Here is a 26709-nt window from a genome sequence, read left to right as displayed (position 1 = left end):
TTATTAACCGAATGACAATTAACAGATTGCATAGACAGATTTTCTTTTCAAAACCTCTGAAATTGAGTACAGTTTGCAAAACTATCACGGCATAGTAATGACAATGAATTTTGATTTCCCGGAACTGATATTAGACTCCTTATTAAACTATGTGCATCTGCTTTTAATTTACTCCAAATAATTGGAAAATGCAATGAAGCTTTCCAATTAAAGCACGGCTTTATGCTGTTTAATAATACCCCCATAATATTATAGCTTATGAAGTGACAGGTGAGTTGGTATATGAATAAAACATAAAGGCAGCAATAAGGGACAGAAAACCAGAGACAGTTGTTGGGGATTTTAAATGCTGGATGTAATTTGCATATATTAATCTCTTCTTTTCAGCCTTATCAGGCGTTCTTCAGTATTTGAAGTTAAAATAGCGTTGACAGGCGGGAGTACGCTTAGTTTTTTCAAGGATTTATTACTTGTATAATTTCTGATCTTTAATAAGCAGATATGACTGATCCTCATAGTTCTATAGAAATCGGTTAATTGTTCCAGATGGCGTGTACTGATTATGCAAAATTACTTTTCACACCATTTTTTTTTTCTGATGGAGTTTGGAGTAAAATTAAATTTTTTATAGCCTTCTTATCATGCTGTTTTACAGTGGTTTTTGCACAGAAGTTGAATTTAATCTACTATATTACATTGACCAGCAGAGTTATTCTAATGTAGTATTTTGTGATTTGACAAAGAATAATAGAACACATTGCTCATTGTTCGTTACTGTGCTGCTAATAAAAAGGAGTTCTAGTGCAGAAAACCAGGCTGTTATTTATGAAGAATGCTTAATTTGCACAGTTAAAAATGCAAAATTGTTACAATGAGATGTTCTCTCTTTTGCATAGAAGATCTGGGCAGAACAAATGAAAATAGTCTTGTTGGTACAGATTTCATCTAATAGAGAAGGATTTTTTTAAAAATAACTAGTGCGGTTAGGCTGTTTTACTGGGAGCAGCAGTCATCCAGGCAGCATGCGCTGAATCCTATCAAGAGGTGTCACTGGTGTTTTCCCTGATCATCGTAATCTGGATATCTCAATGGCATAATTCCGTAAGTGAACAGCATTCGTGAAGGTTGCAGGGCTTCATTTGTCTAATGAAATGCTGTTCATACACAACAAGCCACACGTGAAGCCCCCTCACTAAGCAGGCTGTTGTGGTTCGGGTTGGTGTGAACTCTGCCTTCAGAGGAGGTGCCTGGGGTCCGCGTGCCCACGGGGTGCTCGGGCTGGGCCCCGCCTGCTCCGGCACCAGCGCCGGTTCCGTCGAATTTCCTCGTTGCCTCCCAGCGTTTGTTGCACCCTCCTGCAGCCTGCGTGGAGCGCTGCTCTGACGGCGCTGAGTGTCACACGTGTTCTGTTTTTCCTTCCTCGGCCAGCTCGGGGGCTGGTGGTGCCCCTGCCCACAGACGGCTTCGCGGCTCCCGGCCGTGGGTGCCCTGGCGTCAGGGACAGCAGCGTGAGCACGGCCCCGTCTCAGGGGCCGGGCGTTGTCCTGAGGTCTCCGCTGCTGCACGTAGATGCATGTGGGGAGAGGGGCTGAAGGTATGGTCCAGGGCTGAGTCTGAGACGTCTTATTAGTCTTTGAAAAGCAAAACAGCAAATGTTTAAAAAATGACCCTGTGGTTAATGGAATTAAAATCTCCAATTAAATTAGAAAAGTGGGGATACAGTAAATGGACTTTGGTAAAGAGTGCTTATTTTTAACTCAGTAGAAAAAAGACAAGTAATTAACTCAGCCATTAGAAAGCTCAAAATTCCTCCCGTCTCCTGTGCAACAAGAAAATTGTTTTGTGTATACTTTTCTATATGGAGGAATAATATATAGGGAAACGACTAATGGCATAAATCAGAAATGATTAGAAAATATTTGTTCTAATGAAGTAATAATTTGGTAGTAATGCTTTTCATCAGTGTAGCTTAAGGCTACATTAAGTGGACAGACTTTATATGGATTCTCTAATTTTAATCTCCAAAATGCTATCTAATGTCTCATTAAGACTTGCATATAATGTATCTTAAGTACAGTCATTAAATATAGTTTAGGGAGATTTATGTTCAGATATTGCTTAAAGATGTTTTAATAGGCCCATTTACTCTGATGATATTAATGAGTTCTTAACACATATTAAGCTTCTAAAATTGGTAGTATTCCTCTCACAGTGAGCAAAACAACTTAGGAATTGTAAATGAATTGGGTGCTCCAATAAGGCTCTTCAGTCGAGTCTGCAGACACCCTCTTGAATCTGTTTCACTCTGGAAGTATCAGCTCTGCGCCTCCTGCCTTCCTGCAGCATGCCTTGCACGGGCTTTGCAAGGTCATTCAGCCTTACCAGCAGTTCTCTCCTGGGCGTGCAAGGGTTGATGGCGGTCGTGGGCGCTCCTGTGAGTGTGTATACCCCAGAGCTGGTGTAAACGTGTAAAACGTTACACAAATCTGGTTGCATATTTACTAAAATAAATAGATATTTTAAGGAAAAAGACAGTACGGCCCTAATTTTCATAAATTCTTTGCTTTTGATCATTTCACGTTAGCATGTAACAATTGTAATTATGTGTAATAAGAACCGTTCGTTCCCATATTTTCACTTTACTTCCAACTCTGAAAGTTATTGCAAACAAGATGCTCCAGTTTCATCACTCAGCTCTTAAAAAATCCTTCTGAGTTCGGAGACTTTTATAATTACTAAATTGGTTTGTTAGAAGGAGATAATAGCAAATTTCTTCTTTTCATAATTGGACATTTCTTCCCTGTAGGCTAATGTATGCGCGGCACTTGCATACACAATAAGCCGTGCTTTTGAAAAGCCATAACTAGCTAATAAGTGCTGTGGTGTCATCAGAGAGTAATGGTTTGCTGATTAGCATAATTAATGACAAATGGTGGTGTGGAGCTGGTGGATTGGTTTAGCAGATGATGAATGCATCGCAGCCCGAGTCGAATCCTGCCAAGAAGGCCTTGCTGGCTGTCAGCCGTCTGTTCCCGCGCAGGTAGACCTCATTAGTCACCGCCAAGCGTGCCAGCTCGCCTTCGCCGCCGTGCGGGGCTGGGGGGCTCGGCACGGTGTGCGCGGGCACCCCCCGCCCGGGGCTGGCCTCGGCCCCGTGCCCGCTGGGAGCCGCTGCGCCCGCGCGGGGCACGCTGGTGGGCGCTGAGCGTGCCTCTCCCCGGGAGGGCAGGAGGGAAGCTCTGGGCGACCACTCCTGCTATGAGATGGGCGCATTTATCTGTGACTTGATTAATCGGGGCTAATTTGCATTCACAAATGAGACTGATAAAAATGGAGTTACCTTTTCACCTTTAAAGGGGAGGAGGGATTATTTCTAGGTTGTCTCTTTTTAAGTGATAAGCAACTCTTTTACCAGTAAGGATGAAAATACTTAATTTGCATTAGCAAAAGAAGCTAATTATTATATAGTTAATTAGCATCTGGAAATGAGGATTATCTTAATTACAAAGCACAATTTCCTTAATAGCTACAAAACTGTAAGTTTGATCTGTGTGGAGATTGGCGACTATTATTATGTAATTAGTGATCATATTAATGGTGCAATGTATTTAGATATAATTTGCATATGCAAATGAAATTTACCTGATAGAAATATGTGGCTCCACTAATGGCTCTGAGCACTTAAAGTAAATTACATTAGGAGATCCAGATCCTGGCTTGCCACGCAGTGGTGCTGAAACCTCTCGTCCTGCAGAAGAGCCGGTGGTGCGGGGTGTGTTGTGAGAAACCCAGGGCACAAAGACATTGCCCGGCCGTCTCAGTTCCTGGGCTTGTCCTTGTTACAGCTTCTGGCAGCTGAGCGTTCCCTTGTGCAGCACAGGCATTGCCCGTGCCGTGCTGGCAGCCTCTCCTACACTGAAGGCATCAGCTCCCTGACAAGGCTGCTTTGGCTGGAGAAGTATTGTCCCTGGAGCGAAAGTTGGTGATTTCAGGAGGAAGCAAGCATTCGTGATAATGGCGGTAGTGAGCTACTGGGCAGGGAGATGCAAGTCCCGCCACCTTCCTTTGTAGCATGCTCGTGATTCCTTTCTGCTCTCCATTCACATTTGGGGATGCCTTGGTATGGAAAGCATGCCGTTTACGTGACAGCTCATCCAGTGCCTTTCCCCTGCCCTTGCTGGGAGCAAAAAGCTGCATGTATGTTCAAAATAAAAAACAAAAAATAAAAATAAAAACATCTTTAAAAGAAACTTATTGAGAGAGGGTGCAGTGTACCTGTATCTCACACAGGGAGCCCTGTGGGACATATACTGGTTGCACAACTGGAGGCTGTGGGGTGCTGGTGCTGAGCAGGATCGCAGCTGCCCCTGTGAGTGCTTCTGGCCCCACGGGACCTGGCCCCCTGAGCACAGAGAGGCTTTCGAGCAGGGGGATCCCAAAGATCCTCTCATGGTGACAACCTCCCACCTCTGTAGGTGTCTCAGCAAAGGAGAATTAAAGCTTCCAGGGCCAGATACTGTAACAAAATGAAGTGTGTTTCTGTAATATACCCTGCTTCTAACCTGTGGTACTGAAAATTAGTGAAGTGAAAAAAAAATACAAGTGCTGGAAGGAAGCAGCCATTACTGGGCAGGATGTTTCTCTCATCAAGAGGGAGAAATTTACAGCTGCCTGCCAGGGAACACTGCAGCTATTGTGGGTGCTTCCTGAGATGCTTTTTGCAACTGTTTGCTCAAGCCCGAGTTCTGTATGCCTGCGTCTCCACTGCAGACAGACATTACAAGTTTAATGACTTCCACGGAGTCTGTCTATCGTTACAGTTAGAGCTGAAAGTAATTGAAAAATGTCTGTGTTTCTCTTCAGCACAAAGACCTGCGTGCAGGGGCTGGAGGAATACCTCTCGTTCAGTGCTGCTGTTCGCGAGGGTCGCTGTCCTTATGTGAGACCTGCTTAAATTCCTCTGCAGCCCAGCACAAGTACCCTGTTTTGTATCTGCTCTGGTCTAATTAATTAAGGGTTGTTGCTTGGAAGCAGCACATGCTTAGGTGTGATCTTTGAAGTTTAGTATAGTGCAGAGACTTCAAAGGAGACATTTTATTAAAAAATAATAAAATCAAGAGCTCCTAAACACTTGCAATTTGAAGAGCTTGTTTGAAGTCTATCCATGTTCTCTGGTGCTGATATAGCCGTGGTACCAAGGTACTATTTAGCTGTTACCATGCAGTACTTAACCTTAACTTTATTTAAAAAAAAAAAAAAAAAAAAAAAAAAAAGAAAAGGAAAATAATCAAAACCAGGAGTATTTTCTCAAGTGTTTTCGTGGCTTGATCTAGCAGTAAAGAACTAATTATGTTGTGTCATGAGCTGTGCAGGAAATAGAGAAAATCAAGGCTGACAATCAAATTAGCAAAAATGAAAATTTAATCCAGGTCTGTTTTTTTAATCAATGTCATTTCAAGATGAACAGAAAAGCTGTAAACTGTTCCCCTTGCTGGGGCTCCTCTCGGTGGTCAGGGAGGCAGCGTTAGGCAGGGCCCAGCTCCGCGGCCTGTTCCTCGGCGCCCTGCCCGCGCAGCTCGCTGGCGGCAGCGCCGGGGGCGGCCCTGTGAGTGCCGGAGGAGCTGCCATAGCCAGCTGGGTACGGCTGCGGGCCACGAGGTGCCCCCAGTTGGGCAGTGCTGGGGCCCATCAGCACGGCGGGCTGTGGGGCAGGGCGCCTCGCCTCGTGCTGGTGCAGCAGGACCAACGCGGAGGCCTTGGCCCGTCAGGCCGAGCCCAGCGAGGGGTCGTGGCTGGGGCTGGCACCGGCAGGTCCGGATGTCAGGGCAGAGCCCCCAGCGCACCCTGCGTCGTGCCATGGCAGCACTTGCTGGAGTGGAGCTTGCTTGGAGACTGCCCTGGTCTCCTCTCATCAGCACACTTGACTAACGAGGGGCTGTGTGGGGCCAGCCAACCTGCCGATCCTCTCGGCACCGCCAGCGACAGCAGCCTCTGCAGCAGCGGCACAGATGGCAAGCCCGAGCGACAACGTAAACTACAATATGTCTTGGAGACACTGTCAGGCTGCCGCGGATTTGTCACGTCGTGGCAGACTCTGGGGTGGGGAGCAGCTACACGTCCCCTGCTCTTGCCTGAGAAGTTGCTGGTGGTGGGGCTGTGCCTGGTAGGCTGCAGAGGAGTTGGATGCGAGCCAGAAGAAACAGTGGTCAATTGCTTGATATGCGGGCACTTCATTAAACAAATAAGTGTGCATTTGGGGGGGCGGTGTCTGAATCTGAGGAGTGCAGCCTGTGGCAATCGCAGGCGTTCGGATTGCTGAGGATTTGGCAAGAGCTCGCAGGGAGAGTTTGCTTTTGTTTTCCCCCTGAGATTTTGCTATCATTAGTGATTTGGAAATGCAGAGTGGTGGTGTTCCATCTGGGACTCGGTGCACAGTAGCACACACACATGTTTACTATTCAGGCTGCTATTTAAATTACTGTGTACAGAAATACAGAAGTAGGAGGCTTAGCTGTACATTATGAAAAGAGTGGTGTATTTTGAAAAGCTTGCATCTTCCTCTTGATGCGTTGCAGGCTGTTGTAAAAGGTTTTTTTTTCCGCACTTGTGAATGACTTTCCTCTGCGCTGAGATCACATAACATTCCTTCGGTGTTTGATGTTGGTGTCCTGCGGTCCTCCACGTGTGACTGTAACGGCTGAGGCACGCCCAAGCACTCACTGCAGTTCCAGAGCCCTGCACACTTCGTAGGGGATGAAGGGCACCGAGTGCTCTGTTGAGGTGCTGGTGGTTCTGCCCTGTGCCCTGCCTCCTCCGCGCCCCAGGCACATGTCCCTCAGGAGAGCAGGGCCTGCCTTGCACCCTATTCCCCCCAGTGAGTCACACCCTGATCACGTGTAATCTATTGCCCTCGATTGCCAGAACTGTCCCTTGTTCTTGTTGTGCAGTACAGGATGGCACGGGCTGCAGTCTCTTGTGTATGTGCAAGTTCTGTTGGAAGAGGGTGGGCTGCCCAGGTGCTGTGCTGCCCTCACCAGGCTGTGCTCTGTGGAAAAGGAGAGCAAAACCTTCCAGCATTGCCCTGGGAGCATGGTGTTTCCACGTTCATCCCATTTATCGGTGGTTTCTCTTGGCTTGTGCACATAGCTGCCCACTCTGATCGCTGGAGCACCAGCAGTCTGTGCCCAGCCTGCCCTAATTCTTGCACGTTTCCAAGTTCCTGATGAAAGCAGTGAAGATATTATTTCCTATAGTGTCATTTAGCTGAAAATTAAGTTTCTCTAAGCAGGCGAGCTTTGCTGTTTTTATGGTATTACTGTAGGCTGTTCTATGAGATATCCATTGTGGTAAAACACAAACACTGAAACAGTGTTTCAGGTCTGGGGAAAATCTGAAGACTTGTGCGGTATTACAGAAAGCTATTTCTAAAATCTAAGATGATTTAAATTTTACATGTGGCAATAGTACATCCCGTGTTGTGGGGGGTTTCATTTTTTTGGGGGGAGGGGACTGTTATCAGTGTTTTAATTTTCATAGTAATGTAGGAAAATGTTTTGTGAGGAACTTACTTAAATATTTTTAATATCAGAGGTTGAAAATTTGAGTGTAAAAGGCCATGCAGAAAAAGCAATAAAGAAATCCAAAGCTATAAAAGCTTATGGTGAGAATTTAAATGCAGAAACAGCTGTTATTTCCTTGGGAGTTGAGGTATATAAACTTTTCTACGGCTGTGTATCCCCACAATAGTGGTGTGAAGAATTAGCGCTCACTGCAGTGTGCAAACTGAACCCGCCAAGCACTGAGGCAGCTATTCATCTATACCCAGGAGCTAAATATGACAATGTTAGCATTTTTCATTTCCCTGACGTTACCATTAATAAAGCAATGATCCAAAAGAAGCTTTGCTGAGTCTGTTCTTTATGCTTCCATCACTCACGACTAGATAATTTCACACAGGATCGTTTTTAAATTAAATGACGATAAAAGCGCTCTGCTGTCCTGTGTTCACTAGTTCATAGAAGTCTATCAAGTCATTAATGTGTCATGACAAACTGCTAGTTGGATACAAGAGTAATTAATTATTTGCATAAATAACAGGTTGAACTTCGTGCTTTGAACTGCAATGACATGTGCATAACATCATGGGCATCTTAAAACCTCTTGCGGAGAGTTCACAAGAGGCGTTAAAACCGAGATGTGTGTGTGTTTGTGTGAAATCGTATCCTCACTTACAATAGTCAGGAGCTTGGCTTGAGTTTTGATGCTTTTTGTGTTCTTAGGTTCTTCATTAACGGCTGTTTCAAGAAAGCATCTGATCACTGGAGATTTCAATGAACAATTATACAGATTTTCATAATCACCATTAATCACCACATATTTTTCAAGATAATTACAGCAATTATTATTTAGATTCCTCTTTTATGTGTACATTGTAGAAGAGAACAAGTGCTTATTACACTGGGTAGTGTAGAGAACTACAGTCTGAAGTTCTTTGTCATCCAGCAACTCATTATGTTAACTGATGCTGCCTGTGAAAGTTCGTCAGCATGTTTAAATTAGGGTAGCATTGGCAGGTCTGATTATTTAAATCTGGTAGCTTTGCTAAAAATATAGTTATTCTAGAAAGATGAATTACTAATTTGACAACTGAGATTTAGTTGGAGTCTGCAGCACAGAAGGCAGCATCTATCGTGTGCTTAGAGGAGGGTGACAGTACTTCTTCATATTAAAGAGTGAATTTCTAAGTGAGCTAACAAGTTGTATTTATAGAGCCTAGTTTTGTGGCATGCCCTTTAAAGGCTGATAATAAGTCTTAGTAAATTATGATGAAGTAGCAGCAACCAGGCAGAAGCTGGACGTGCTTTCCTGCGGTCCTGCGTGGTGCCAGCAGCCCAGTCTCCCCTCAGCTTGGTCAGGGCTTTGCAGGGAGATGCTCCCCTCCTCGGTTCGATTGCAGGCGTGCAGTTCTGGCAGTTGGCTCCTTTTGGTTCTTATCTAATTCCAGTGAATGAGCTAATTGGATATAACCCTCAGGGAGGAGCTGTTCCTCAGAGACAATAAACAGCCACTGAAAACATTCTTCTTTCTGAACTCCCTTTTTATTTTTTTCCATTTGGAGAGTGAGCAGTGGAGGCACCTCCCTAATCTGTTGCAGATGCTGTAGCTGTAATTACGGGGAGGGGAGAAGCTGCTCCTCCACTGCCAGCCCTCCGCAGCGCCCCATGCTGGGGGTGTCCATGGCCCTGAGGCTGCGGTGAGGGGAGCGGTGCTGTGAGGGGAGCAGCGCGGAGCTTTCTGCCAGGCCCTCCCGCTGCTGTTGGCCACGCGGCCCCTGTGTGCCAGGGAGGTGGCAGGAGGTGTGTGGCCAGGGCTCTGTCCCGCTGCAGCTCCCCTCGAAGCCTCAGCGTTGAGAGGCCGTGCGCCTTCACCTCCATCGCCCCCGCCGTGCTCTGCCTGGAGGTGGGGGCTGCGGGTGCTCCGGAGTGGTGGCCGCTGCTCAGGCCCAGGCTCCGCTTGCCCGTGCTGCGCTGCCAGCCTGGTGCTGTCAGTAAGTCATGTGAAAAGTCAAAATCCTTTGGTGTGTCCCATGCCATTGTCCTGGCCTACGGAAGCGGGTGCTGTGCACAGCGCCTGGTCAGGCTCACAGGCAGGCGTGAGGTGGGAGCTCAGAGGGGGCCAGATGGACAAAGCCTGAAAACTGTGTAAAAGCAATGAAGGGCAAGAAAATCTATGTCTACCTGTGTAAGGAGGCTTTTAAGTGACACGAGCAAGGCAATTTATAGATCTTTTAAAACATTTTAAAGTTACAACCTTTTAAAAATGTCAAAACCTGTATGGGTTGTTACATGAGCTCGCTCATGTCATGGTATGAGTAATGCTACTTGCAGCAATGCTGCAAAAAGGGGACTTCACCCACCTCTTTTGTTCTGAATCAGTACATTTTGCCTTTGGAAAGAGAGTTTTACTTTATCATTTGTTAGCACCAGTTCCTCTTCTCCCCTTCTGTTACTGGATGCTCGTCCTGAAAGTGGCACCAGCAGGCATTAAGGAGCATTGCACAGCTCTTGGCCAGGCTAAAACTAGAACTGTAGCTCCAGCCCAAAGCGTGGCTGGTCAGTTTTGATGTGAAAACAACACCGGGCAGCATCTCAGCGCAGTATTTCTTTCATCAGAGACTGCCAGGAGTGTCTGAAAACCAGTGGAGAGAGGTGTAGGGGAGAAAGGGGGAGGAGAAAAAAAAGGAATCATAGGCTGCTGCTGATGTTTATTTACAGCACAACATCAGAACAAGAGACAAGGAATTAAAAGCCTCCTACAGTTCTGGTCTCATTTAACTTTATTATGAAATTAACTGTCTGCTGTAAAGTGCAGTTGCACGCTGCCTCGTGGTGTGTGGTGGGGGCGAGCGATGGCACTCGCGCCCAGGCCCTGGTGCCGGACACCCCCAGCAGATCACGGTGCAGCAGGGGAGCTCTCTCCTATGGTGCCTGCTTGCTGGATCGGGTGCTCAGCCCTTGGGACTGCTCCCTGGAGCGGGATGTTGCCCTCTTTGTGGGGTGATGGTGAGCTGGACACATGGCGTGTGCACGCACATACGCAGCCCCATCGCTGCCCTGCTGCTGCCTGTGCTGTGTGGCTGTACTGCACCGGAGGGCGATGTCTGCCAGGGCTGGGCACCGCTGCTGCGCCGGCAGCAATGGAACCTGCTCTGCCACCGCATGCTCGTACCGCTGGGAGGCCTTGGTGCTGCAGCCTGGCTGTGTCAGGAGGACGCGAGCCCCACGCGCAGCACCAGCGCTCCCCAGCACCGCTGCTGAGAGCGCTCTTCTCTCCCGCAGATGGTTTCTGTTCAGATTCGTGCTTTGTGCAGGACCCGTGCCAAGCACGCTCCAAACCTGAGGAGAGGCGTAGTGTGACAGAGACGTTAACAGATACCAGTTCAGCATTTTGGTGGAACTAATCGTCACTGCATTTATTAATCTTCTTGGATTTGGATTTATGTGGCTAAAAGGAGGTCAGGTGCTTCATCCTTGAAGTTGTTTGTAGATGTGGAAAAACACTACTTTGGTAACAGGAGTTTTGAATCTCTTTCTTCTTGTGTCAAGCGTTAATAAGACCACACTCAGCTCCTTTGAGGGTGAGGCATGGGGAATGGGGCGATGTCTTTTGAAGCACCCATTTCGGCCTGGGCCATAGGAGCTGCTGCCACCCGATGCTTCAGTGCCCCTGGCAGAGCCGTCTGCCTCCCGCCCGCTGCACGCTGAAGCCGCCCTCCCCAGCGGCACCAGTACCACCACTGCTCCCAGCCTGGCCATGACACGGGTGCTGCAGGCACCCAGAGGAGGCTGCCCCCACTGCCTGGCATAGCACGGGGCTGGTGGTGCAGCCTGCAAGGACAGCCTGGAGCTGCATTTGTGTAAAGTTTCCCCAGTTGGTGGGTATTTAAATCCTCTCGTCTCTGGTGCCTGGCTGTGAAAGGACTGTTGAATGAGCTTGTTGTTTTCTGATTTTTCCCTTTAATGTGTTTTACAAGCAGCCTAGTGACAGGCCCGATACGCCAGCTCAATGCACGCTCCCCACGCTTTGGGATTGCAGCATTAATAACACACTTCCATGCATCATGCCATTTTTAAGCATGATCGTTATGATAAAGGGCATATACTTAATTACAGGCCTGCTTAATTACAGCTCTGTTGAAGCTCGTTTGTTTAGGAGAGTGCTAATTGTGCTGCTGAGCCCTTGGCACACCCTGCTTTCATCTGCTGCCTTGCTCTGCAGTTCTGAGCTCTGTCAGGACCGAAGGACCGATGGAGGCAGTGCAACGGGGGTGGCAAGAGGGGAACATGCGAACGCACCATGGCTTATTCTTTAAATTACTTTACAAAAGCTGGCGTGTGACTGATCAAAGCAGGTTTCTGTCGGGATAACAAATGCAGATGGTCTTTCAGGTTCAAAACTTCCTGGATTTTGTGATGCTGCTTTTCATCTGTTTCCTTTTGTTTCATGTAACACTGCAGCTGCCACATAGCACCTTTGATAATGAAATTATTCCACTGGAGTGGATTTTTTGTGTTTTGTTTTTTTTTTTTTTTTATGTTGAAAATATACAAAGTGAGTGTAAAACGCTAAGTATTCTTAAATAGCTGTTATTAAAACACTAACATGGTAACTCACTGGTGCTGATGGCAGCTGGGAAATCAAAAAGCAAAAAAAAAAAAAAAAAAAAATCAAGTAGGGAAATGCAGGGTTCATGCACACACCCTGTGAAAGAAAACCCTATTTGAGGATTACTTAAGGGCATTTCAGGAGTTAAACTTGCTCCAGTTTGAAGTTTTTATTTCTTTAAGAGCTGAAATTTAAAGACTTAAAGGTGTAACTGAAATAAAGCATGTGTATCTGGGGCTGCGCTCTGCTTAGAAATGTGCCCTTCTCAGTCTTTGTGGAAATTGTTGAGATGCATGCTTTAAAAATAAGTGGTTCACTTGTACTGACATGTCCTGTGGGAGGATTTCTGTGAAGTTTCCAAGGTGGTGATAACAAGACAAAAACACTGAACATTGTTGCAATATCTGAGAATAATATACAACATTATAAATAGAAAAAATCCTTTTAATATCATTACGGTGGTGCTACAGAGAGTGCCTAGCACAGTGACATGTCCTTGTGTGTCTCCAGCTACTTCACTGGTTTCTGTCCTCCAGATGCGGTTTGCATTTTGTTCAAGCTCCATTGCTGGCTGTTGAATTTCCAGTGGTGGCAGTCAGGAATGGGGAGGTGCTTGCTGTGGTTCTGCCCAGCAGTGCCTACCTACTGCTTTGTATTTGGAAACGTGAAAGTTATCTGAACGAGGTACTTCCCTTTTCCTCTGGTTAGGACACCAAGTTAGCTCAGATTGTTCTGTGTGGTAGCGATAAATAGATGTCTGTCCTTTTAAACTGTTCGTATTTGTTTGCAGTTTCAAATGCTGTCCTTTTTTGGCAGCTGGACCAAGTTGGAAGCAGACTCAAAACCGAGACCATGAAATGATATGTGGGTAGAGCAGGGAGGGTTTATCGAATTCCTGACTCGGTAGGAACTAACCCAGCTGTCTTCAACAGAGAAAACACTGGGAGATTAGAGGGAGAAAAGATTGGCAATAACTTCTATGAGGTATCAATCAAATGTCAATGCCATGTACACTTGATATGTTGTTGTGAATGTGTGGAGCTGCATGTCAGAAGTGAGCTGGAAATGTGACGTTTTTGCTTGTTTTGTCCCTTACAGCGATGGATGGAGTACCTTTTATGATTTCAGAGAAGTTTGCCTGCGCTCCTGAAGGGGTGAGTTACCTTCATTCTTCTTCCCATGTCTGTAATTCGTCTTTTCATGGAGAACGATCACATAGCATTAACACAAATTACCAGCTTCTGGGATCTTTTCTTCTGTATGGTCTAATACATGCCTTGTGCTTGATATGGCCCATGGCTGCACCTCAGAGTACTTTCCTGTAGGTGGGAGCAGCTTTTACCAGATCTTTTCTGAAACTGAATTCTCCCAGGAGATGAAGGTTTAATGCCATTAAAAATAGGAGCGGTGATTTGACCTTCTGTGCACTGGAAACACTTCTAATTTCCTAGTCTAGATTTTAAAGAAAGCTGCAAATACTCAGGTCTCCTGAATTTAACCTGTTGTGGAGACCGCATAGTACAGTCAACCTCACAGGTTTCCTTTTGCACCCCAGAAGCTGAAGGCAGCAGGAACAGCACGGTGTTTGCTGGCGCTGACCCCTGGCTGCTGCCCTGCAGGCGGCCACGAGGTTCCCCCCACGTGCTGCGCACCCCTGGGAGCAGAGCCAGGAGCAGTGTGGGGGCGAGGAGGGCACGGCACCTCCGAGCGGGGCCCAGGCTGTGCTGCCCTTGCTTGGCCGCAGCACACAAAGTGCCTGAGCACGGGCGCTGTGGTCCCTAGCAGGTCAGCCCCACGTGCGCCATGGCCAACCAGGGTTCCCCCGTCCCACCGCCTTGCTGCTAGATGCAGTGCCCGAAAGGCCCTTGGTGGCAGGAGCATCTCTGGAAAACTGCCTGGGGAGCACCAACGAGGCGGGACGCCCCTGCGTTCTCTGCTCACACCAAACACAACTGGCATCACCTAAATCCTTCAGAGCTACCGGATCTGAAGGAACGCCAGTGATTCCGCACGTGGACCGGTGGCTGTGGTGCCCCGCAGCGGGGCTGCCATGGCTACGCTGGCAGAAACCCAGTTCTGCGGGAGGCTGAGGCGTCCTGTTCCCTGATTCCAGCCTGGGAAGTTTAAGGAGGTGCCTGCGTCCTCATGGCACTGCAGCTGGACCTCTGCGGGGTGCCAGGAAACAGAAGAGGGGATAGAAAAATGATTTTAGCATTGCTGCTGCCCTCTGGTTTAGGGGATTATTTGAGCTCAGGCATCTCAATTGCAGCAGCAAAACATGCTTGGTTATTTTCGCACAGAGCATGTTTCTGAGTGACTTCTCTTTGCAGAGAGGGGTCCTGCCCAGCTCGCCCAGGAGCTGCGCAGCGGCGGGGCACGGTGCCGCATCCTCGGCTCTGAGCACGGCAGTGACTGCAGAGGGAGGGCAACTCCGACATCCTGGGCAGGGCAGCCTTGCACCTCAGAACGGGCACCCACCCCAGTACCAGTTGAGAATTGCTTTTGAGCATCACTGGCCCAGCACTGTCTTAAGTTGGTGATCCAGAGCTCAAAGGCATCCCATTACCAGTCCTCTAATCCATCCAATCACTAAAACAGTATCTTCTTAAAATAATTTACAAGATGCTGTTGCAGCAAACGCAGAACTGTCAGATGTGTCTGATTTTTCACATCATACTCCTGCTTCATGCATTCTTTTTCTCACTGACACAACCTGTGTGGGCAGCTGGATGTGGTTTTTCACAACCACTGCTTTCTGCAAGGGTTGTTTATGGGACTTCATTCCCAGAAAGCTGGAGGCCCCTGCAGCGAGGACAAATGCAGAAAGATTAGGTCATGCTAATCTCCCTTCAGATCCTTTAGACACCATTGCCACCATATGGTCAATATGATCAAGGTTTTCCACAGCTGGTGCCACTCACACCTGCGTGCTGTGGCCATACAAAATCCATGGGGTATTACAAAGCGTGTTCCAGTAATGACAGTCCCGTGGCAGGGAGATGGCTGAAGATTTACCTGTTTAAAGTGACACTGTGATGAGTGTCAGCTGTCCCCATTTAGGGAGAAAGGTATTAGAGCTGTTATCCCTAAACCGCCTTCTGCTGCTTCTCTCTTGTGGTGCGCTGAGAAATAGGATTATGCATGCATTTACAGATGGTGCCTCTAAATCTCTGGTGATGGAGTATTTGCTGACTTTAAACAAAACCAAAATCAAAACAACAACAAAAATTGGCATTTGTTTGTTTTTGTTTTTTTATTCCACCAGATGCAGCCAGTTGATCTTTTGGGCATCACAATCAAAACCCTTGCAGAAATCGAGAAGGAGGTAGGTTCCCACCCATGCACTAAGAAGTGTCATGAGATCTGTGTTCATGTAGTTGTAAGATTTTCCCCCCTGTGGAAAAGGTCTTGTCTTTCCCAAGTCACTGCTGGTAGGTGAAGTCAATGCTGAGTCAAACAGTAAATACAGAATTAGAGACATCTGTGATTTGTGCCAGGTAAAGAAGTGTTAGACATAGAATCTAGTGGCAAAGGCTGCTGGCCTCCATTTAATTCCAGATGTCTCTCTTATTCAACCTTTCTCTTTTACTAACAAAAGGTGTTTGTTACAAGCAAGGTGCTGTTTGTGTCAGGAAGCAAATGAAGTCAGCTAAGTAGTACAAAGTAAACTACATCATAATTTTTCAATTAGAATCCACAGGTAACTTGCTACCAGGAAAAACAACTGGCATTTTTAGCAAATGTGGGTCTTTCAGGAGGTTAGGGAACAGGCAGGAACCAAACTGAGACTGTTCCTGAGGGAGCATTTTGGCACACGTGTGACTTGGGCTGCATGGTGCTGAGGAGCCAGCTGCTCTGCAAGAGCTGCTTCTCAGCTGCATGTCTAAGACCAGGAGGAAGATTCTCAGCAGCATTTGTTTCTTTGGGCATCCTTGGTCACAGATGTCTCTGTTGTGCAGACCAGCAGGGTTAACAGCAAAGCGTAAGAAGGTAGCATAGCAATACTTCCAGACTCTTCTTGGCCTCTCTGCTCTTTGGTTGCAGTTGTGGGTCCAGTTTCTTAAATCATAGAATCATGGAATGGCCTGGGTTGAAAAGCACCTTAAAAATCATTTAGTTTCAACCCCGCTGCTCTGGGCAGGGTTGTCAGCCACTGGAGCAGGCTGCCCAGAGCCGCATCCAGCCTGGCCTTGAATGCCTCCAGGGATGGGGCATCCACAACCTCTCTGGGCAACCTGTTCCAGTGCCTCACCACCCTCTGAGTGAACAACTTCCTCCTAATATCTAACCTAAATCTCCCCTGTCTTAGTATAAAACCATTCCCCCGTGTCCTATCACTACCAACACACACAAACAGGCGTTCCCCCTCCTGTTTATACCCTCCCTACAAGTACTGGAAGGCTGCAATGAGGTCTCCCCAGAGCCTTCTCTTCTCCAAGCTAAACAAGCCCAGTTCCCTCAACCTCTCTGCACAGGAGAGGTGCCCCAGCCCTCTGATGTCCAGCTTCTCGTCCAGCAGGACCCCCAAGTCCTTCTCCGCAGGGCTGCTCTCAACTTCTTCTTCTCCCAGTCTATATAAATACCTGGGATTGCCCCAGCGCAAGTGCAGCACCTTGCACTTGGCCTTGTTGAACCTCATCAGGTTCTCATGGGCCCAGTTCTCCAGCCTGCCCAGGTCCCTCCGGACGGTGTCCCTTCCCTCTCTTGTATCGACGGCACCGCTCAGCTCGGTGTCATCTGCAGACTTGCTGAGGGTGCACTCGATTCCATCGTCTGTGTCATTGATAAAGATGTTGAAGAGCACTGGACCCAAGACCGACCCCTGAGGGACATCACTTGTGACCGGCGAGTCACAAAATCTGTCTCCTCTTCCTGCCTTGAAATTTTGGCTGAGTAAGAAAAGTTGGCTGGATGCCAGAGCTTTCCAGGCATCCGTCAGCACAGCAGAGCGCTGTGATGGTGGCTCTGAACATGCTGCCCAAGCGTAGAAATCGCTGGCAGAAGCACCCAGCTGCCTCAGGCGCTGCGGTCCTGCCATGTGGCACGCCTGCCTACTGCTGGGGGCCGCCACGGTGTGCTTGGGCAGCCCCAGCCTGCCCTGAGCACGTGGAGCCCAGTGCTCGGGGAACAGCTGCCCCGAGCCCTTCTGCCTCCTGTCCCCCTCTCGCCAGTCAGCTGCAGGTGCCTTTTGCTGGAGGGGAAGCGCAGTGGTGTTAGATCTCCTGCTGCTGCCCTCTCCATCCTGCCAGGCGTGGAGAGGTCTGGGCAGCTCAGCGTGCTGCCTGCAGCCCTCTCCTGAGCCTCTCGTGGGCCTGCAGAGCGTGGGGACCGCTACTGGCTAGGCTGGGGTGGCTGTGGGAAGAGTGGCGGATACCTGCTGGTTCTCCCCACACCCTCCTGTTCCATTACAGGCTGTGTGTGTTTCAGAGTAATGAAAAGTATAATTATGCAGCCTATATTCCTTGATGAAGCATCTTGTCTGCACATAGATAGCTGCGCATATAAATATTGTGAATTTCCACATGGTTTTATTTCCCTTGCAAGCAATAGCACCATTACAACAAATCTTCTGGATTTCCAGAGCAGCAAGAACATTTTCCCTGGAGCTAGATGCCATTCAAAAATATTCCCAAAGAATTCCAAGAGTTATCGTTCTCTGTCGCCACATTTGCAGATGTATGCACCCATCCTCCAAGCTGTGCAGCGAGCCAAATGGAAGGACCCCACCCTTTCAGGAAAAGCAGTGAAAATAGGGTGCAAATCCTGTACTGCACGGCCAGCCTGCAGCAGGAGCGGCTGCGTGCTCAGGCCGCGTCTCCTTGCAGCAGGCACTGGAACCGCACAGCCGAGCGCTAGGGGGATGTGTGAGGAGGTGGAGCCCGGTGGGAGCAGAGGCTGGAGAAGGTTTTAAGCTGAGTTCGCCCAAGGCCATTTTGGGGGACACGGGGCAGAGAGGAGCAGGAGCCCCTGCAGCAGCCTCCTTGCGGGGCTGCAGGGGGGCTGTGCTGGCTGGTCCTCGTGTACCGGGTAGGGAAACTTCCAGTGTCAGCGTCTGGGAGGCGAGGTGGTCGCTGCCTAACGCCGCGTGGCCCTCAGCCTCCGGGCGGGCTGCCGCAGGCCTGCCCCGCGCACGGGATGCTGGCAGAGAGCACCGAGCCTCCAGTTCAGCTTGGCATTGAGCTGAAAGTCTGGAGAGGATCTAATTAGTAAAGTGAGCATCTAATATTAATTATTCTTTTTAAACTGACAAGGAAGGCAGCTCATTTAACCACTTAATTCCTACAAGTTTTCATGGGCTGTTCTTTGCAAGTATGTTTAATGAAGAAGTGGTAAATCTAAAAGAGCTTAAAATTTTAATTTTATACAGAAATATTTTTCCTTGTTCTCATGTTTGTAGTCAATTCTCCGGAGTGTAGTCACATGAAATGTTCTTTAAATGAACATATTTGCTAACTGGCATGATTTCAGTTTTTAAAACATTGGTTCCAGCAATTAGGCATTTTTTTCAGTTCCCAAATGACTAGAGAAATTCGTCTTGATTATAATTGCTCTTAGCCACGCATATCTAATTTGTGTCTTTTTAAGTGTTAATTAGTAAACAGTTTGAGCTGACATCTTTATGTGTTTGCGCGTTGAAAAATGATGCTCAGTGCTTATTTAGCTTGGGGCTGGTTCTGCTGGCTGTGACACCATGACACCGAGGTAAAATTAATGAAGCCGCCTTTGCCAATTAAAAGGCAGCCTCGACAGAAGCGGCTGCTTGACCCGAGCTCCCCGCGCGGCTCACGCCGGGGGCCGCCCGGTGCCGCCCGCGGGGGCCGCGGGACGCGAGCGCCGCGCCCGTGGCGGAGCCCGGCCCGCGGCGAGGCTCCCGGCCCTGCTGCGGGCGGGGCAGCGCCCGAGGCGCTCCCGGCGTCAGGCGGCTCGGAGCCGGTCGCCGAGCACCCCCTAGCGCCGCCAAGCCTCGCTGCACGGCCCCGGCGCTGCCGCGGGGGGAAGGAGGGGGCCGGGGCCGGCTCCCGGCCGCCGGGGCCTCGCCCGCCCGGAGCCGCCCGGCCCCGCCCGCGGCACCGCCGGGGGTCGGCCCCGGGAGGCCGGGGGAGGCCGGGCCCGGGCCGAGGCCTCGGGTGGCGGCGCGCTGCTGTGGGCGCGGTGCTGTAGGCGCGGCGCGGCCGGCAGGTGGCGCTGCTGCGGCATCCCACGGGCGGCGGCTCCGCGCCGGGCGCCGCGTGCCTGGGCCCCGGCCCGCAGGTGCCGAGCCCGGCCCGGCCCCGGGGGGCGAAGCGGAGCGGGCGGCGGGGGCTCGCGGCCGGGGCGCGCTCCCGGTGCCGGCCCCACAGCCGCAGGCACCGCGGTGGGAAGCGGCTGGAGAGGCCCGCGCCGGGCGGGGGCTTCCCGGGCGGCTGCTTCGAGGGCAGGAGGCGCGGCCGCGTTCCCGGTAAGCCGGGGTCTGGGGGGGGGGGCAGCGAACGCGCCCCGCCGCGGGCGGGCCCTGCAGGCACGGCCTCGGCCCGGGGCAGGGGGACGCGGCTGAGGCTGCTGCCCGTGCCGGGGCCGTCCTGCTGCTCTTCGTGCCGGTTGCGTGCATCCCGGGCGGGGCAGGGGCTGGGGGCGCTGCCAGGCAGGTGCCCCAGCGCTCCCTCTGTCCCGTCTCTCCCACAGTACGACTACAGCTTCAGGACGGAGCAGAGCGCGGCGGCCCGCCTGCCGCCCAGCCCCACCAGGTGCCCGCCGGTGCCGCCGTCCTGAGGGGCTGCCGGCGCTGGAGCAGCCTCGTGCGCGCGTACTACTGAGCGGGATGCGGCGCTGGGGCCCTGCCAGCAGAGCTCTGCTCGTCCAGCCATCGCCACCCACCCTGCGCTGCACCGCCTCCTCCCGCACACGTTGCTCCACGCGTTTGGATCGTGCAACCCTTCGGCAGCTGCCCTCGGCCTTATACGCTGCTGTGGACGAGTCTCCACGTGAGTACGTTACTCAGAGCCTGACTGGCAGTCTCTTGGTTGCTTCTATTTCCATGTACCCTGCTGCAGGACAGTCACAAAAACAATAGACTGTAACGAAGCCCTGTGAACAGCAAGCTGTGAGCTCACAGACGATCGGGAATGCTCAGCAGCGAGCCCTGAGAGAGAGTAAAAGATAACAGCCGGTTAACAGCAAACTCCAGACCTCCTGCCCAAGCTGGCTGCTTTGCTCTCGTCACCCCGTGCACGTCGCTGAGCAGGCGGCACCAAGCCATGGCAGACACTTCATTGGCCTCTGCTGAGGTCTGGGCATGCAGCAACTCTGCCGTGGCCAGGTTCAACCCCAGACTGTGGTCTTCTTTTTTGCTGTAGGCTCGTGGAGCCAGGGTCACTTGCTCAGACCTGCTCTGGGCCCTCTCCTCAGTTGCTGCCAACAGGGAGAAGCACAGAGATCACGAGCGGCACTGCGGTCTCTGAGGTGAAGCACGTTTGCTTTGCACAGGGTGTCCGCGCGTCTGGCAGGACCTCGAGTGACAAGCGTCCCATGCGTCCTTCTGGGCTGGATGCTGACGGCAAGCCAGCAAGACCCCTGCAACGTCATGCTGACCCCTCGCTGCAGCTGCCTGCTGAGCTGTGGCCCTGCTGACCAGGCGGATGCTGTCACCTGTCTGTTACTTTGGACAGTTTTCTCATTTTTGCCCCGCTAGCTGCTAAAACAAAAGAGATGTGCCTGTTCCCCTTTGCACTCACGGAAGGAAGCACTGAAGTCTGGCGTAGCACAGGATGAGAGTTGATGCATTAAACCCTGACCTCAGCCTCCTTGTGATCGGTGACCTTAGCTCACTCCTGAGTCAAATGCATGTCTTGGAGAACTCGGTTGTTGTGATGAGTTACTTAGAAATGCCCGTCTGACTCTGTGCTGCTTTTTCAAGTCTCTGCTGTAGAACAAAACTCCATCATGGCAGCAAAATGGCAATTTTTAAGTGTTCAAATGTACAACTTTTTGTATTGTAAAATACTGATTACCTAACCCTATTGAAACGCAATTGCCATAGTAACAAGTAACAGTATTGCCGCTCTCGGTCTGGGTCACATATATGCCCTGACCTGCTTTGCACTGCTTTTGGTTGATCTTGTATTTTCTAGTTGGACAGAATGGTAACTAACAGTAGGTTTTGTACTGTCAGCTTGTATTTTTTATTTGTACATATGTAAAATATTTCTTGTCCAAAGATTCATTTCTGGTTTTAAGGCACCATACCATATCTCTTAGGATAATGAGCACAATATACCTTAACATTCAGGATAGACTGATTCCCGTTATGTGCTTCAACTTCTTCTAATCAGGTGATAATTTTCTAAAACTGCCTCTGTAAAGCAAGGCTGTGCAATTTAAAAGCATAGGCAGATTTGGTTGCAGGTGTGTCATAATTTGGTCAAAAGGATTAAAGCTATGTCATTTGCATCAACTCTGGAGGTTTGGTTGACCCCCTGGAAGTGCTCATTTACTTGAAGGTTGCAGCACCATTTTTAGTTCTTATTTATCCTGCAGGAAAGCAAAGCCAGACCTCACTGCCAAGCTTCACAAAGGCTAGATTGATGATGCCGACATCAACAAATGAACATACCATGGCAGCCTGGTCATTCGGCTCAGGTTCACTTGAAGTTCAAATCCACTCTATGCTGTAGTAGTATGCCCATCTCATCCATCTTTTGTCGTTCTATTTTTCTGCTTGTAATTTGTTCTGTAGTTTTCTGTGGCATCCACTTATAGCTTCTCCTTTAGTGGACACTGCAGGTAGGTCGAAGCTGACTGCAGCAGTGCATTCCTCATAGCTTTGGGACAACAGAGTTGCAGACAGCTGACCTTCCCTGTTACTGATAGTGGGCGAGCAAGGGCTGCAAGGCTAGTGCTAAGCTGCCAGTGCAGAGTCTGTAGAGCTCCAGGGGCAGTTCCTGCTGCCAGGAGATAGGGAGACAGCTACAAGGAGCACCTCCTCCATCCGTGTCTTCCTGTGCTGAAGGCAGGACTGACCATGCCACAGTGAGGAGCAGCTTTGGTAGCTGCCAAGCTCAGCATCCAGGCACGCACTTCCTATGGGTGTCTTGGGAAAATGGGCACATAGCTTTGAGTCCCTTCCCGTGAGATTTAGCTTAGAGCATCTGGAGATAAAACCTGGTGCTTTAATATTTATAGTGACAGTTGCACTTGCTCAGTCTTCTTAGGGGTAGTAAGTTCAGCTTTCTCTTCAGTGACCTACAAGAAACACTGGATGGCTCAAAATGCTGCCAGGACATCCAGCTGGGACAAGCATCTAAGAAATCTTCGGGATATATCTGTATAGTTGGTTCTCACTGTCTCTTCTCTTAACACTGGCCTAGCAAAGCTACTTCAGGGATGCATCTGCAAAGAAAATTGGAAGATAAATTGGTCTTTACAGCGGGGTTTTGCACTGTGGCACTTCAAAGATAGCTGTTATCAAAAGCATGATATGTCTGCATGAGTGCAGTAGAGATGTTTTGAGTAAAGAGCTACAGCTGCTGAAAGCCAGTTGTGCTCTCAGACATGCTAACCTGAGGCTAGAAAACTGTGGACATCTCCAAAGCCGAGAGGGCTCAGAGTCAATACTCAGAAGCACAGCGAGGCACAGCACAGGGTGGCTGATTTTACCTTCACAGTCCACTGGTTCTAGGAAGCTTTCCTGCTGCACCTCTGAATTCTGCATATCGCAGGCATCAGATCAGCATTTCCACAGGCAGGTTCTATTTGCAGTTCTGTAACTTTTGTACTCTCAGTAACTCACTGCAGGGCTGGTCCTTGCATCCTCACAGCAATGTGCCAGAGCCAGCACAAGCATCCCTGTCGGATAGGCAAGTGTGCTACCACTGGTCCAGGCAGTAAATATTCAGGGAGCCTGATATTGATGTTTGTCTGTGGGGAAGCCTTCTGGGGCATAAGGGGTGGGGATGTGTCAGTGGGAAGCAACAGAAGTGGATTTGCAGAGCTTTACCAGATGCGTTTGGCTACCTTCTTTCTGTTTCTAGAACAAAACCGGACACCAGGTAGCTTAATCTTGTGGCTGATGCAGAGATTAGTTTGCCAAATTATCCAACAGATCCATATCTCTGCAACAGAGACAGAAGAGCAGCAGTGAGGGGTTTACTTACTGTAAAATATACCTTCCGATGTGAGTTAGTAGTGACGTGCTGCCTCCTGGTTTTCCCACAGCAGGGAGCGTACCAAGATGAGTCATGGACCGTCCAGGACAGGCTGTGATGTCTAACATGTTACTTACGGAAAGGCAAGAAATTAGTGCAGAAAGTAATGTAAAGCGTGAACTTTGTGGTAAAATTCAAGTGTGGACTGACTTAGCAGATGTCTTCCTGTGGGAGCATCTCGTAGCTGTAGTTGTGTAGGAATAAACTTTGTCATACTTCGTTCCTTTGACTGTCACTGAGATTGCCTCAGTGTTTGTAGGAAAGGATCCCTTGTGAGCCTCCTGTGTAGTAGGACGTTGTTGGTAGTTCGTTCCTTTGGGCTTGTTGGGTTTCACACCCGCCCCGTGCCCCTGCTGGTTTCCTGAACTCCTCCAACCGAACCTGCAGCCTCAGAGCCTGTAGGAGGTGCTGCCTGGGCACGGCGCGGCTCGGTGGGTGCTGGTGGCGAGGGAGCGCGTCCAGGAGCCTGGGAGCCTGCTGTTCCCTTGGCCCTGACAATCTCCTCAGCAGAGGGAGGTCGGGGCGCGGCGCCCTCCGCAGCTGGCAAGGCCCACACCCGCCCTCAGCCCCTGTCCCTCAGCGCCCGCGGAGCAGCAGCTCCCCAGGCGGGGCACGCGCGGCCCTGCTGCCCTGTGCCAGGGCCGGCCTGCTGTGGCTCTGCCTCGCCATCCTTCAAACCGCACACGGCACAGACGGCTGCGGAAAATGGTGCCTACGACACTCGGCTTACCCGTGTTTTTAACATAAAAGTAAAACTCCTGCTGTGCCCGCCTCACGGCACGGGGGTGTTGCTGGCGGGGCGAGCGCCTGGCGAGGGCGCCCAGAGCCCAGCCCCACGCGCGGCCACGTCCCCCAGCAGCACCCCTCGTGCGAGGGGCCGGGCGCGCTGCAGAGCTGCCCTGGGCCCTGCAGGCCCTGCCCGGGTGAGTCCCCTCCTGAAGCACGTGTCTGCGTTTCAGCATTACCTCAGCCTCCAGCCTTGACGAACAGACGGCGTGTCCCGGCAGCGGGGCGGCCGAGCGGTGTCAGTTAGCTGTTCTGAGCCATAAACCAACAGCGCTGCGGGTAGGGAGGGTGTTCCTCAGTTAATTAAAAGGCTCAGTAAGGTGCTGCTCAATTCATTCAATACAGGGACACCAAACAGGTTGGATATTATGGTCATTTATTGTGAAATTCTTTGTAAACAGCAACAGTTTTGAATGCCATCATACGAACATGAGAGAAACCTTTTATGCAGTTGGAAAGTGTTTTTTTAAGATGCTATGCATTTTGTTGGGTTATTGAAAGTGAATTTACTGTGCATTAATCTAATGAATGTTATTACCTTTTGTATTTATTTTAGATGACTCTCCTGTATTTTACAAAGGGAAGTTTCATTGTGTGATAACTTAGTCTGTATTCTTAATATAATTGTTAAATAAAATTTGCTTTAATCAGTTTATTCTCTGTTTTGCATGTGTATGTTCCTTGGGACCAGCTTGCACATCTTCCCTCTGTATCGTTGTTGCGCTGACTTCTTCAGATCTCAAACCTGGGTGTTTTGCAAGTAGTTAAAACACATCAGGAGAATGAAACATGAGTTAATGCTTAGTCTGAACTCTGCTGTACTGTAGCAGTTTCAGCTGTGTCACCTGGAACTACTTGTATTTCTAAATGAGATTACAAGTTTGTTTGATACAGGTGATGCTTTCTAACAGTAGACTTGGACTTCAGTGAAGCAATTGGCTTTGTACCAAGATGAACACTTGTTAAGGAGCTAGAATGGTACAGGTGGATGGTTCTTGTGGTGTCCTACAGAGGTGAGTTTTCTTACCTTCCGTCTCTGGTTTTGATCATGTGGAATTATAAATCATCACTCATATGTGTCCTTGGATTGGAAGGTCTCAGAAAGGAACGGGTACTGCAGGCTTTAATGCAAGAGACTCATTTACAAAGGTGCTTTTTTCTCTGTCACAACTGTGCAGGTCACCTTCTGCTCCTGCTTGGGGCCAACAGGGGCTTTCTGAGCAGTTTTGGTAGGACATGAGGGCTGAGACCAGAGACACCCTTTCCTGTGCTCTCAGGGTACCCAGGAAGGTGAAGGACACTGCAAGAGATGTGACCTGAATTCAGACACAGGAGTAATAAAGAGATGGGAGCAGAGGAATCATGAGCAGTTGGACCAGGAGCTGTGAATCCCTGACGAGGAGCTGGGGAGCAGCCGTGACTGCCCGCAGTGCTGACAGGTTCCCTGACTGACTGAAGCAGGTATGTCAGAGGTTATGGCTTGATCCCCACCGTAGGTAATTCGCTTTTGCTTGTCTTGTTTTCTATCCTTGAAAATAAAATATAAGAAGTCTTGGAAAATCAATCCAAAATGTCTCTGTTAAACTTTATGCTGCAAAGTCAAAAATCAGTAGTCAAAATAGCTCAGCTGAAGTGTTTTCTGGAGGATAAAGGACCACTCGTGATCCCTACGCTGCTGTACAGGCAGTGTCCCAAATGTGGGTGGCAATGAGTGTGTTCAGTACAGTAAATGCTGGCAAAGTCGGTGAAACAACTTGTTTATCCTCTATAAAGATTAACAGCTTTAGTGACCCGTAATTATCAACTATATAATTTGCATTGCGTGTCATTATGAGGAGGTCAGGTTTAAGTCACGGAGTCAGCATCACAGCTTGGCAACACCAGCGTCTGAGCTTGACTTTTCAGCACAGTCTTCAATTGAATTAATTGTTGTTACCGTGCACATGCTTGTGCGCAGCCGCTCCCTCGGACGGCCTTTCTGCACCGCAGCGCATCCCCTGCTGGGGACGCTGCCGCAGCCCAGAACAGGGAGGGCTCTACTGGGAGCTCCTGGCATTGCAGCAGAGCACAGCAGGTGACAGCAGCATGCAGCAGGTGACAGTAGTGTGCAGCCTGAGTGCAGCGTGCAGCGTGTGTGGGGCTGCAGGGCACCTCGCAACTGCAGTCCCTGGCTCCCTGGCTGCTGCCCGCAGTGTTGCGCAGTGACCCGGCAGCAGGCAGAGCTTTCGGGCAGGGCATTTAGGCAGAGCGCTGAGGCAGGGCTTTCTTGCCTGGAGGCCACCCAAGTGGCTTCTCTCCTGCGCAGCATTTCGGCTCGAGGCTGTCCCAGCAGGGATGGAGGCTGCACGTGGGCCAGGTGGGAGCATTTCTGTAGACTAAGAGCAGCCCTGCCCAGCTCAGGGCTCCGTGGTCTTGTTTTTTACAAATATTATAAACTGGGATTCTGCAGAAATAAACAGGGTTTTATAATCAACTCTGAAATACGGCCGTGTTTTAAGAGAGGCAGTTAAGGGTGGAAGTGTGAGTTACAGGGAAGGTGCCGTGCTTTTATGACTCAGGGTCTGTACTGTGTGGCCCT

At 49.7% G+C, this 26709-nt stretch overlaps 1 protein-coding gene across 3 annotated transcripts in view; it reads left to right on the top strand.

Annotated features, from left to right (window-relative positions):
• MVB12B (multivesicular body subunit 12B) overlaps nt 1-24786 on the top strand; it is a 63575-nt gene extending 38789 nt beyond the window's left edge. For all 3 annotated transcript variants that reach the window (XM_032200160.1, XM_032200158.1, XM_032200159.1), the window contains 3 exons: nt 13264-13319; nt 15431-15490; nt 19828-24786. In XM_032200160.1, the coding sequence (XP_032056051.1) occupies nt 13264-13319; nt 15431-15490; nt 19828-19914 (203 nt within the window). In that variant the 3' untranslated portion in view covers nt 19915-24786. The remainder of the gene's footprint in view (nt 1-13263; nt 13320-15430; nt 15491-19827) is intronic.
• Nucleotides 24787-26709: the final 1923 nt, after the last annotated feature.

This window comes from Aythya fuligula, chromosome 19 (genome assembly GCF_009819795.1).
Source record: "Aythya fuligula isolate bAytFul2 chromosome 19, bAytFul2.pri, whole genome shotgun sequence".
In the NCBI taxonomy this organism is placed as follows: domain Eukaryota; kingdom Metazoa; phylum Chordata; class Aves; order Anseriformes; family Anatidae; genus Aythya; species Aythya fuligula.
The sequence above is the reverse complement of the archived record's forward strand: the minus strand, read 5'-3'. Positions and strand labels throughout refer to the sequence as shown.